Below are 12894 nucleotides of genomic sequence, written 5' to 3'. Positions count from 1 at the left end.
CCCTCCAGCAGCCTCAGTGCAGAGAGCTGCTCCTCCCCCAGACACACACTGAACAGTGATCTATGGAAGGTGAAACTAGTGAGGAGTGAAAATCGTCCTGTATTCTGGGCCACTCCATGATTACAATACATAACTTATTATCAGTAATTCCTTCCCTCACTGTCCCAGGCTGCTGGCAGCAGTGAGAACAGACTGTGTGATGGCCAGTGATGGGGGTCTGCAGCTTCTAATCTGCACAGGGGATGGCAGTCACTGATGTAGTCTGTTCTGTGACAAAGCCTCTGCTGTGTGAATGAGACAGCTCTGTGTCACTGATGTCTTCACACAGCAGCAGATTTGGTGCAGTGTATGTGCGAAGCTCCACCAAACTCCCAGCAAGCTCCAGTGACCAGCACCACCCACTGCCCACTCATTGGCTGGCAATAAACTGCCACTGACCAGAATGTAACTTTAAAAACAAAGAAATTTGGCAAAAATGTAAAAAAATTTATTTTTAATTTTCAAAATTTTTATTTTTGTACCCTTAAACCAGAGATTGGTGTCACACATAAGTTAATAAATAACATTTCCCATATGTCACCTTTACATCAGCATAATTTTGGAACCATAATTTTTATTTGTTAGGATGTTATAAGGGTTAAAAGTTGACCGGGGATTTTATCATTTTTCCGACAAAATTTACAAAACCATTTTTTTAAGGACAACCTCACATTTGAAATGAGTTTAGGGGGTCAATATAACAGAAAATACCCAAACGTGACAACATTCTTAAAACTGCAGCCCTCAAGGTGTGCAGAACCACATTCAATAAGTTTATTAACCCTTCAGGTGCTTCACAAGAACTAAAGCAGTGTGGAAGGAAAAAATGAACATTTTACTTTTTTCACAAAAAATTTACTTTGGAGCAAATTTTTTTTAGGATATCAGGAGAAAATGGACCACAACATTTGTTTCTCCTGAGTACGCCAGTACCCCGTTTGTGGGGGAAAGCCATTGTTTGGGAGCACTGTTTGACTTTTTGAATGCAAAATTGGCTGGAATCGATGATGTCTGGAGACTCCCTGATGTACCTAAACAGTGGAACGCCCCCACTTCTAACTCCAACCCTAATCCAACCATAGCCCTAACCACAAGCCTAACCCAAGACACCCTTAACACTAATCCCAACCCTAACCATAACCCTAAACACACCCCTAACCCTAATCCCAACCCTAATTGTAATCCCAACCATAACCACAACCCTAACTTTAGCCCAACCCTAATGGAAAAATGGAAATAAATACATTTTTTTATTTTATTATTTTTATCTAACTAAGGGGGTAATAAAAGGGGGGTTTGATTTACTATTTTTTTTTATTTTGATCAGCGGCCGGGGGACTTCACGGGGGGATGCAGGGACTCTGGGGAAAATTCGGGAGACCCCATTTCCCTCCTGATGTGCGATCACATCAGAAGAGAGCGAAATTAAATGTGAAATCGCAACACCAGGGTCGGTAAAAACCGACGCAAATCATATTCTCTGGGGTCTCAGTTACCACCGGTAGCCAAGAACCCAGAAAAATTCTGACTCTGGGGGGTACTATACACTTATTTCTCAGCGCCGTTAAAAAGCGGCGCTGAGGCATAAGTACCTTTAACTGGCGCTTCGGCAGTCGTTAAGCGGTTAATGGTACTTTTTGTAGTTGGGTATCATAAATCTATATGGACCTTCAACAACTGTGCCACACATGTAAACCCTGCTTGAGTAAAACTATTTGTTAAGACTTGCACTGACCAATTTTCTTAAGTATTCTACCCATCTGGCGATTCTGAAGCTTGTTTTCTCTTGTGATATAACTGGTTAGTGTATAGATGGCTGAAAGAGAAAACTGTGATTATTTACAAGTTTTCTTGTTGCATTTCCATCTATGTAATCCCATCTGGAGTACACATGTGCACCCTGGTCTTATACTGCTCACTCCCCTTCTTTGGCTCTAGATTCAAAGCCTTAATTAAGTTTATTTGACTTTCTGCTAATAACCGACGGTCTCGTTATCCGGTTGAATTATATATTTTTTTCTAAAGTACATTTTCCTACAATTAATTCGAGGGGTTTATAGTAACGATCTGAAAAAGTATTCTTAGGTTCAGTGATTTAGGCAAAGGAGCACATTTGTTGTGTGCAAAAAAAAAGATGTGGCTGTTTTTACTTCTGCTGCTTTTTTTTGCGAGAACAGGCCAAGTGGTGGAAAGTTTAGTGCAAATTTACACCAGGGCACACCTACCGTGTATTTTACTTTCTGCCGCACAGATTGGCAAAAAAAGTCAACAAATGTATTAAGAACTCTATTTCTCTTGATAAATTTGTCGCATGTTGCTCCAGCCAGCTCTTGTTTAAGTAAATTTTCCGCCTGGATATTTTCTATGATTGGTCATCCAATGACTTGCTAATCAAGGAATGTCCTGCAATTAGCTGTAGATGTCCTGGCTTCTGCACTGTGTTCTCTGGGTTTGTAGCTGCTTTGGGTGATATTAGTGTTACTTTTTAAACCTCTTACTAGAATAGATTTTACAACCAGCCGTCTCTATAATTCTACTGTAGATTTTGACAATAAGGCCAGGGTCACACTTGCGAGTGCAGTGCGAGAAACTGGCACCTCAATACCCGGCACTGCCACCAGCACTCGGGACCAGAGTATGCGGCTGCATGTCTTTCTATGCAGGTGGTGTCCGGTCCGAACCACCGACGGCAGTGTCGGGTATTGAGGCGAGATACTCGCAAGTTTATCACATTGCACTCGCAAATGTGACCCTAGCCTAACTTGTTCAGTACTAATATACCGGTCTTTCTCTTTTCTTCACAGTGGCACACGATAAGAGGTAGAGGATTTCTAAAGGATGGGGGAGATAGAGCAGCAGCAGACCGCAGCCTCTCGGCTAGGTGCTCCGGAGAGTGCCGGGATCAGCACTTTAGAACATGGAACCAAACCACCTCTGTCACCACAAGGAAAGTCTTATCCATTCAAAGTCCAAATGTTGGATGACACACAGGAAACCATTGAAGCTCCGGTAAGTGTTTTAATTGCTTTCTAAAGTCTACTATTTGCAGTCTGGATTAAGACACTGGACTTTGATAACAAGTAGTATTGTTATTATTGCTCAAGTTACTGACAAACCTGTACATGGACGTTGTCCCAGTCTGTCATGTGGATATCCTCTATGATTGTTATTCTACTAACACCTGAACAGTTTGCACCTATAGTTTTTACTATTAATGTACTGAAATGCTATTGTGCTGAATGACTCCTGCTGCCCAAACTGTTCTTTTCGTGCTGTAAACATTTAGACAGTTGGCTTGTGTTCCAGAGCTGCTGGTTAGGGGAAAGGCTAAGTGCACACGTGGATTTTCCTCCTGCGGATTTTTCCGCGCAGATTTGAAGAAATCCGCAGGTCAAATTACCTGCATTTTTCCTGCAGATTTCTTCCTGTTTTTATGCGGTTTTCCCCCTGCGGATTTGGAGAATGGAGCAGGTGGAAAACCGCACAAAAGAAGTGACATGCTGCATTTTTTGTACCTCACAAAAACCGCGTGGAAAAAACCGCAGCGTCTGCACAGCGTTTTTTTTTTTTATTGATTTACATTGTACTGTAAATCACTTTGCGGATCCGCAGTGTTTCTGCGCGGTAAAATCCGCTGCGGATCCGCAGGAAAAATGCATCGTGTGCACATGGCCTTATAGAGGCTTATTCAATATGGATTGCATTCATTGGATTCTATGAATTTCTCACATCTAATGATCAGGGTTGTGCAAGGGAGCAGCGGCTTCTGAACTGCTGCTTCAGCAAGCAGCGCACGAGCGGTTTTTGCGTTGTAGTGCCACTATAGTAGGTCCCCTGCCTGTAATATTATAGTTATCAGCCACTGTCATCTTTTGTTTTGGTGCCCACCAGTTGTCTTCTGTTGTTTGTGACCTGCTCAAGTGTTTGCTGGGCAAGCCAGAGGTCACTTCTCAATGTAAAGTAGAAAAACTTGGCACTACAAAAGGAAAATAAACTTGAAAATGTTTAAAGGGCAATCCAAAATTGTACAGACGTTTCTATCTATCTCAGACCTTCATCAGTGTGCAAATTGCATAATATCCCTTTATTTTGAACCATCCATCTTATTACTTCTCAATGTAAATCTATGAGGCCAGAACGAGTCTGCTATAGATTTTCATTGGGAGCTTGTGTCTGTTACCTCTGACTTCTGGTCAGTCAGTCAGGAGCTGCAGTCACAAGATGTAGGTGAAGGACCTGAGCAGTTCCTGGAAGAGCAGATGACGGCGGCTGGTAAGTATCTTACTAGGTGCAGGGAACATTCATTAGTGATAACCACTCCAGCGGTGAAATAAAAAAAATGTTGGGTTGGTTCTTTAAAGGAGTTGTCAAACACTTTTTTATATTAAAAAAGGGAGCCATATGGGTATTGAAAAGAAAAAAAAAAACAATACAAGTCTACCAGAGCCATAAGCCAACCCTACTACCTCTGTCTCCAGCTGGTCTCCTCGCTTCCTCCTTGGGTCCAGTACAGGACAACATGTAACCGGATTCAGGCCTCAAATTCCATCAACTCAGAAGTAATCTCTCTCTCTGCTCAGAATGTGAAAGCTGCAAGTGATCAGTGGTCACTGATTGGCTGCAGTGGTCACATGATGTCACCTGGAAGAACTGAGGAGACTTTGGGGTTACACAGGCAGCAATGCAGTAGAGTGGTGAGGATTTATTAGTTGAGTATATTTCGTAATATTTTAATATAAAAAACATAGTTGAGAGTCATTCCAGTGGTGCACTATATATAATAATAAAAAAAAGTTTGTCCTGCTTTTTATGACTAGTTAATATAGCGCGTATTTGATGCATTTATTTTACAAAGTTAGAGTGCTTACAGTACATCTTCGCATAATATGGCATTAGGAAGAATGTTGCCATGCCTTGTTTCATAGTCTCTGAATCTTTGCAGCAAGACGTTGCGTGCAAGCCTCTCCTAACATGGTGCGTTTCTAATGCGTTTCTACTCCCTTCTGTGTGCTGCTGGAAGTGAAAGGAAAAGCCGATTTACATACAAAAGACAAAACAAAATGCTATGCAGCTGTGATATATGGTGCACATGTATAATAACTATAGGGCAGCCTGGGCACCAGTGCATGGTAGCTGTACACTGCCACTCATTCTTGCAGTCCAGTGAATGCCAAAAAGGGCACTGTTGCCTTATGTTGGGTGCATGTGGGGGGTCACATGGATTTGATGTATACACCAAATGGAGTAAACAAGATGTGACAAAAGTGTGGTATGAACCTAGCCTGAGCCCATGATTGCTGTAAGTCTTTGCCTGTAACCACCTCTATTTGTGATGTGTTTTGCCTCTGGGGGAAAAAATGGTTGCTTTGAAGCACAGACAAAATTACTATTGATTTTCCTCTGAGAAGTCAATGAAATAAGAATGAAACCGCGCTCCACATGTACAATATGCCTGTTAGAAATGGTGAAAACTAGAGATGGATATCTTTATATCTTCATGCACCTTTTCAAATACATGTTGGATTTGACACGTCTCTTACCACAAGATCCACTCTCATTCTGGGACTGTTACATACAAGAATTAGACTTATTCAGTGGAGCTAATTTGCTTAAAGGGCTTTTAAAAAAAACAAAAAAAAAAAACTTCAATACATGTATTTGGGGTTAAAAATACTTTTTGTAATTCATTAACAATTTTGCATCGGTTTACCGGGTTTCTTTCTCCCTGCCTATTTCAACTTTGATGTGGTCTGTAAATCAGCTGGAAGGAGCTCAGAATAAGGGTTACTGGCCTTATTTTCGGTCTGAGTCAAGTGCGATGTGACAAAACATCAGATCGCACTAGGACCAATTTATTCTATGGGGTTGTGCACATGTCTGAAAAATTGCAGCACTCAACCGTGCAACTTAATGAGTCTGTGGAAAACATCGGACTGCACTCGGATGACACCTGAGGGCAGTCCGATCTTCACGGACTGACAGAATGGAGCAGATGGAGACCTTTGTTTTCCCCATCTCCTCGTCCAAGAAAATTGGATCACACTGTGATCAGAGTGATCAGCATAATTGACACGATTTTTTTGAGGGAGAGAATATACACTCATATGACTGTCACTTTCTCGGCTAACCCATCCTGCAGCCTGCAATAGACAGTGCAACACAAAGTCTATAGAGGGCAATCGGTGCAAAATTATTAATGGAATCCAATTATAAAAATTAGTTTTAGATGGAAAAAAAATTGTTCCCAAAGGTGGACAACTCACTGTGATACAGACAGTAAATCTGAACACCACATATTGAGGACTTGGAGCCAAAGTCTGTAATGAAACATATGACAATCTACATGCCATGCAAAAAATGTCTGCAAGGATAAATCTCACGTAACCTATTCCCACGGATTCTGCAGCGACAAGCCGGTGAGCGAGTTCATATCGTACAACCATTGCCAAATGTGTTTGACATGGCGTTAGCTGCACACAATATTCTGATATAATTAGACAATGAAATGGAAAGCACATTAACACGCAGCAACAACAATGTGTGAATCACCTATACTGTAAGGCAAACACGGCAGAATGAGCTCATGGAGCGGGGAAGCGCCAGGACAAACACGCACATTCAGGAAAATTAAACATTGCTGTGTCGCAGCAGACAACGCAGCTGAATAAACACATGCCCTAACCCTAGTCAATAAATAACTCCTGTTTACTTCCCGCGTCCAACAACTACTCCTGCAGCCTTCCTGAATCTTCCCTGTCATGAAAAAGTGTAGCCTAATGTCATCCGAAAACTGACAGATTGCTATATAAGGGCTCAGCTGGTGTAGAAATGCACTATGTACATACTAGCCTTTCAGAGCAGGCTGTATGGCACTCGCAACCTGCCGGACAGGCGGAGGATTGCATGTGGATTACAAACCAAGGTCACGTTCACACGTTCAGTATTTGGTCAGTATTTTACATCAGTATTTGTAGGCCAAAACCAGGAGTAGGTGATAGATACAGAAGTGGGGACGTGTTTCTATTATACTTTTCCTCTCCTGGTTTTGGCTTACAAATACTGATGTAAAATACTGACCAAATACTGAATGTGTGCACGAGACCTATGATATTTCATACATGTCTGATAGATGCAGGTTTTGCCTATGGGATCTGGTTGTATATAAAGAAGAGGGGTCCTCCAAACTTCATCCATCCTCTTGAGGCAGCTGCCACATCCAGATGAAGAATAAGTGGATTTGACAAGCATTTCATGGTCTGTATAAATGAGCTATGCTTGGAAATAAGTGAGGATCTCCGTCAGTTCTCTTATTTATCAGGTATATCATGTGGATATGCTGCATATCTTGTTTGATGAAAATACCATAGCTAAAAAAAAACAAAAAAATCAACCAATCCTCACATGTGTCACTTGCTTCTTCTTGGCTATAATAGTTTATCGCCATGTATTAAAAATCACCAATGACAACATGTTAAAGCGGTTAAGCGATACGTTATAGATCAGTGGATATTCGACCACTAGGACGCCCATCAGTTGCCAGAATGGGTACTTTTATCCCCGTTATAATGGAGCAACAATGCTCCACTTCGTTCCTTCTCTATATGGATTGCAATATTTCTACACTATATATTATATTACACACAGTGGGTCGGAAAGTATTCAGACCCTTTTAAATTTTTCACTCTTTGTTTCATTGCAGACATTTGGTAAATTCAAAAAAGTTCATTGTTTTCGCATTAATGTACACTCTGCATCCAATATTGACTGAAAAAAAAACAAATGTAAACATTTTTGCAAATTTATTAAAAAAGAAAAACTGAAATATTACATGGTCATAAGTATTCAGACACTCATATTTAAGTCACATGCTGTTCATTTCCTTGTGATCCTCCTCGAGATGGATCTAGTCCTTCATTGGAGTCCAGCTGTGTTTAATTAAACTGATAGGACTTGATCTGTAAAGGCACACACCTGTCTATATAAGACCTCACAGCTCACAGTGCATGTCAGACCAAATGAGAATCATGAGGTCAAAGGAACTGGCCAAGGAGCTCAGAGACAGAATTGTGGCAGGGCACACATCTGGCCAATGTTACAAAAGAATTTCTTCCCTTTGAGCCCGACACACTGTTTGAACAGCGCACCATCATGACAAGCACAATGGTCTTCAGCACCCTGCACAGTAGCTATGCACTGTAAATGCCACTGACAGAGATTGACAGCAATTTTTAAGTTGCTGTTATAGGCAGAGCCTTGCTGGGTATTACAGCCATTCTCTGCTAGCAATGGTGCAAGGTCACTGGCATCAAATATGGGGACCCGACATGTGCAATAATAGTACATGATTTGTCAGGAAATGGTTAATGTCGTTGGCAATTTCTACCTCTGTAGTGAGCTTGATTTTTTTCAAATTTTTCTATTGAGATCTTCAAGGCTTCCCTTAATCGAGAACTTTTATAAAGTCCCCGATTTTGTATTTCCCCTTTTGTAATGTTATGTTGAATATTACTTTGAAGCTTACCATATTATGGTCAATGCTGCCCAAGTTCTACTGGATCCATAGATCTGATATTGTACAGTGCTAGTCACCATTATTGGCTCCCCTACATTTTTTTCATAGACTGTACAATATCTTCAGAAATAAATGGAAATGTACCAAAGTTATATCCTCAGGATTTTTTAATCAGTGGCCAAAGTAATACAACAATAAAACATTGTTCTTAAACTTACATGTTCCAATTTCAAAGAAGAAACAGCACGTGCAGCAATAATGGCACCCCTAATTAATAATTGGTTGGACACCCTTTGGTATTGATGACAACCTCCAAACATTTCTTGTAGCCATCAATAAGCTTCTTGCACTTCTAAGCTGGTATTATCTCCCACTCTTCCTTTGCAGTTTGTTGAAGATCTTGAATGTTTGCAGAGTTCTTTTCCCCAATGGCAGATTTCAGCTCACCCCAAATATTTTCAACAAATTTTGTTTTTAATGAAAAATTTTAAAGGGAAGGGGAATACAATACACACAAAGGATGTTAATATTAAAAACTTATAACCTAAAAGGAATAGAAAAGTGGGGAAAAGAATGGGAAAAAGGGTATCGAAAGGCGTAAAACTTTTAATAGGGCAAAAAAGGGAAAAAGTGGGAAAAGAAATAGAGAAAAGAAATACCTGTAAAGTCACATGGGGAGAGACAAGCATACATTTGTAATATTGAATAATGAATAAGAATTATGCGATGATGTAATACTTTGCTGAAAATACCCTATAGTAAAAGAAAAGCGCAAAACAAAAACATGTTAGTATTAGGGACAAAAAGAATAAGACTATTTATTGCTATGTACTCTTGTCAGGGTCAAAAAACATTGTTTTCAACTCTGGGGGGGAAATGTTTGGTTTAAAGTTTCCAGTATCAAGATGACCACCTATTGGAACAAGGACAGAATAAAATCTTGTCCATTATACCCCAAGGAGCCCATAGTTGAAAAACCATTATTAGTTAAATTGTAATCCAAAGAAAGTGGTTTAGTTGAAGCAATGTCCAATAATTGTAATCCAAGTGAGGCATTATAAGATTCTTGTATTCCAAATTGTGATCCATATCACAGTTTGGATATGGATCACAATTTGAAAATTTAAGTCAGATTTATGCAGCCATTCATAGTATAAAGATGAGAAGAAAAGAGATTCCGTCAAATGCCAGATCATTAGAGTTACTTATAAACCAGGTTTAAGTCACGAATGGAGAATAAATTGGTGGTTTTGTAGAAATTCTCAATTGTCGAAGGAGATCAAAACTTTTTGTCTGATGAGTCAATAGCATGGAATTTTTTGCCAAGTTGAACTTGTAACGAATGTAGCGGATTGGTACCATTTGTATTTTATTCCTGCATGAAGAAGGGCCTTGGTTGTGAATATGAAGGATTTTCTATCTTGAATTGTTGTTTTAGTTAGATCTTTAAAAAGCAGGACGGATTAATATGGAGTTGAAAGTTTCGTAGCATTCCTAGTTAAAGCAAGTAAGTTGTTACTTATTTGTGTAGATTTAAAAGTAACAATTACATCTCTTCAGCTTCATGTTGGGAGTTTATTTGGTTTTAGGATTTTGAAGGCCTTAATCACTGGGTTTTCTTTAGGAAGATCCGGAATTAAATGAGACGCCATCTGAGAAATATAACCTTTTAACGATGGTGGTGTGATCTTTTTCGCCAGTCCCCTTATTTTAAAGTTGTTGTTCCTAAAAAATATATTGAAAATAAGTCATTTTAAACAATAAATCTCTTTTTGCAAACATTTAAAGGAGGGGGCAAGTGATTCTGTGGAAATTTAAAGAAGTGTCTGTAGCTACAGTATATCTACATTCATAGTATATCTGTCATTTCAGTTAAAATTTTCCAGACTTCCTGAATTTAGGGTCTGTGAAGTAGTGACCCCTGTTACAGCTAGGGGACGCTGTACGTTCTCCCTAGGATATGCATGGAGGCTTATTGAGCCTATGGGAATGCATTGTGGACACAGGCATAGATGGGATTGCAATGGTGAAGCAGTGACCGATGTCACAGGTAGGGGTCATTGTGTGTTCTCCCCAGGTTGTACATGGAGACGTATGAAATCCATAGGTGTGCATGGCAGTCACGGGCGTAGCTGTGACTGCAATGCAGACTGATAATAGAATTAATTGTTAGTCTTGGACATGCTAGTGTCGAAGGTAGATGTAGGGAAAACCTGCTCTGGAATGGGTGTTTTAAAACTCACTGTAGTGTATCAGTGGTGCAGTCCGTTTCATTTCCAGTCTAGGTTTTCTATGTGACAGAAGGCCACAGGTTCTGAGTTAAAATCTCTGTAGTAAGGGGTATGAGTGTGTCAGGTGGAGAATCCGTGTCTGGTGTGCTCATGTGAAGAATAGAGGCCTGCAGAGCGCTGGCTGTGTGTGTGAAGCAGCGCAGTCCAGCAGACAGGGCAGCTGAATAGCCTGGCACCCTCAGCGTACACAGCAGTGCAAGTCATCCATGGTAAGTGGGCTCGGAAGTGGACAGTCCTGTGCTCGGAGGTGAACCGGAGGTGGATGTCCTGTGCCCGAAAGAGGACTGGGGTGTAACGACTGCAAAACAGGTGCATATAGTGCCCGGCTGCGATCCAGAAATGTACTCACTCCAACCCCAGGGGGGAATTCTGGATTGTCAATGATCAGTGTCATAGGTCCTGGAATCTTAGAAATCTTAAGTTTCTTTATCAATTGGTCCCAAACTCTGACAAGATCTACTGTTAATGGGGAGGAGTGGTCCCTTTTGAAGAACGAAAGTGTTTAGAAATCCAGAGAAGTTAAGTTTAGGCACGATAGGAATGACTCAAGTGTGACCCAACGCTTCTGATTCGCACCATGAAACTAGTCCACTATCCGCCCCAGCACAGCCGCAGCGTGATGGAGTTGAAAATTTGGAAGGCCAGCCCACCCTTGAGATATAAATCTAGGCAAAAATGTAATGGCCAGTCTCGATCTTTTTGATCTTCAAATGAAATTGTTACAGACTGTATTTAGTTGCTTAAAAAGGAATGGGGAGTGCAATTAGAAACGCTTGAAATACATAAAGCAATTTTGGAAGAATGTCCATCTTTAATACGTTAATTCTACCGAACCAAGATAATCGTGTTTTGTCATAAGACTTGAGCTCAGCTTTGACACGACTGAGCAAAGGCTAATGATTCAGATGGAAGAGCTGGGACATGTCTGAGGTCAATTGGACCCCAAGATATTTCATAGAACCAATGCACCAACGGAAAGTAAAGGACCCCTTTAACAATTGTGCCTCCTCCTGTGAAATATTTATATTCAAAATCTCTGACTTAGAAAGATTTACATTAAATTTACTCAGTCGATTATATGTCGTAAATTCTTTCAGAATAGAGGGCAGTGATGTTTTAGGATTAGTGATGTACAGTAGGAGGTCATCTGCGTATAGCGCCAATTTATGAGATCCGTGCCCGACTGGGATTCCTTGAATGTTGGAGTTTTTCCTGAGGAACATTGCCAGTAGTTTCATCACAATAACGTACAATAACGGGGAAGGTGGACACCCCAGTTTTGTTCCAATCGACACTCCAAAAGATTCCAAATAGGTGCCATTGCAATGTACCACCACATTTGCCTGCAAATTCATAAAATAACTGCTGTAACCTTTCCTTATGTTTTGAGTAACTTTGATCTAGAAGTCCCTTCAGGTCATCTTTTTGCTTGTTCAAGTTAATCATGATATCAGCAAATGAAATTTTTTTATGAGATTGTTCAAAGGAATTTGCTTCAAAAGATTTTCTATCACATGAGTTTTTTCTTTCTTAAGTCTAGTGCCTTCTTTGATTAGGATACCCCTAATTACGCATTTTAGAGCTTCTCATTGAATGGGGAGGGGGTATCATCCTTTACGTGATGATGCAAAAACTCAGAGATGGCTTGTTCTACAGCATTTTTGGTGTTAATGTCTTCAATAAGGTTTGGGTTTAAATGCCCTGGGCGTGGTACAGAGGTGGGTGGCTGGAAAGTAAAGAAGATGGGAGCATGGTCTGACCAGGTCATAGTGCCCACAGAAAAGGAGGGATCCTCGCTAAGCAAATGATGACTAACCAAAAAGTAGTTGATTCTACTATATGAGTTGTGAACTGATGAGTGAGTGTAATCTCTTATCTTTAGGATGTAAGACACGCCACACATCCTCTGCCTGCAATTTGAAGAGATTGTTTTTCCAGGAGGATAATGGCGTAGGGGGAATTGTAGACTTACCCACTGAGGAGTTCAACATCTTATCCAACGTCAGGTTGAGGTCTCCCCCCAAAATCAGAAGGCCTTCCAAAAATACTCCA

The 12894-nt window shown here is 40.5% G+C and overlaps 1 protein-coding gene across 4 annotated transcripts in view; it reads left to right on the top strand.

Annotated features, from left to right (window-relative positions):
* The window catches only part of FARP1 (FERM, ARH/RhoGEF and pleckstrin domain protein 1), a 322334-nt gene that overhangs the window by 65699 nt on the left and 243741 nt on the right, over positions 1-12894 (top strand). For all 4 annotated transcript variants that reach the window (XM_073569548.1, XM_073569547.1, XM_073569546.1 and 1 more), the window contains exon 2: positions 2844-3048. In XM_073569548.1, coding sequence (XP_073425649.1) covers positions 2878-3048 — 171 coding nt within the window. In that variant the 5' untranslated portion in view covers positions 2844-2877. The remainder of the gene's footprint in view (positions 1-2843; positions 3049-12894) is intronic.

The sequence above is a fragment of the Dendrobates tinctorius genome, unplaced genomic scaffold (assembly GCF_039654945.1).
Source record: "Dendrobates tinctorius isolate UK_male_01 unplaced genomic scaffold, ASM3965494v1 ptg000026l, whole genome shotgun sequence".
Lineage (NCBI taxonomy): Eukaryota > Metazoa > Chordata > Amphibia > Anura > Dendrobatidae > Dendrobates > Dendrobates tinctorius.
Note: the sequence above shows the minus strand (reverse complement) of the source record. Positions and strands in the feature narration are given on the sequence as shown.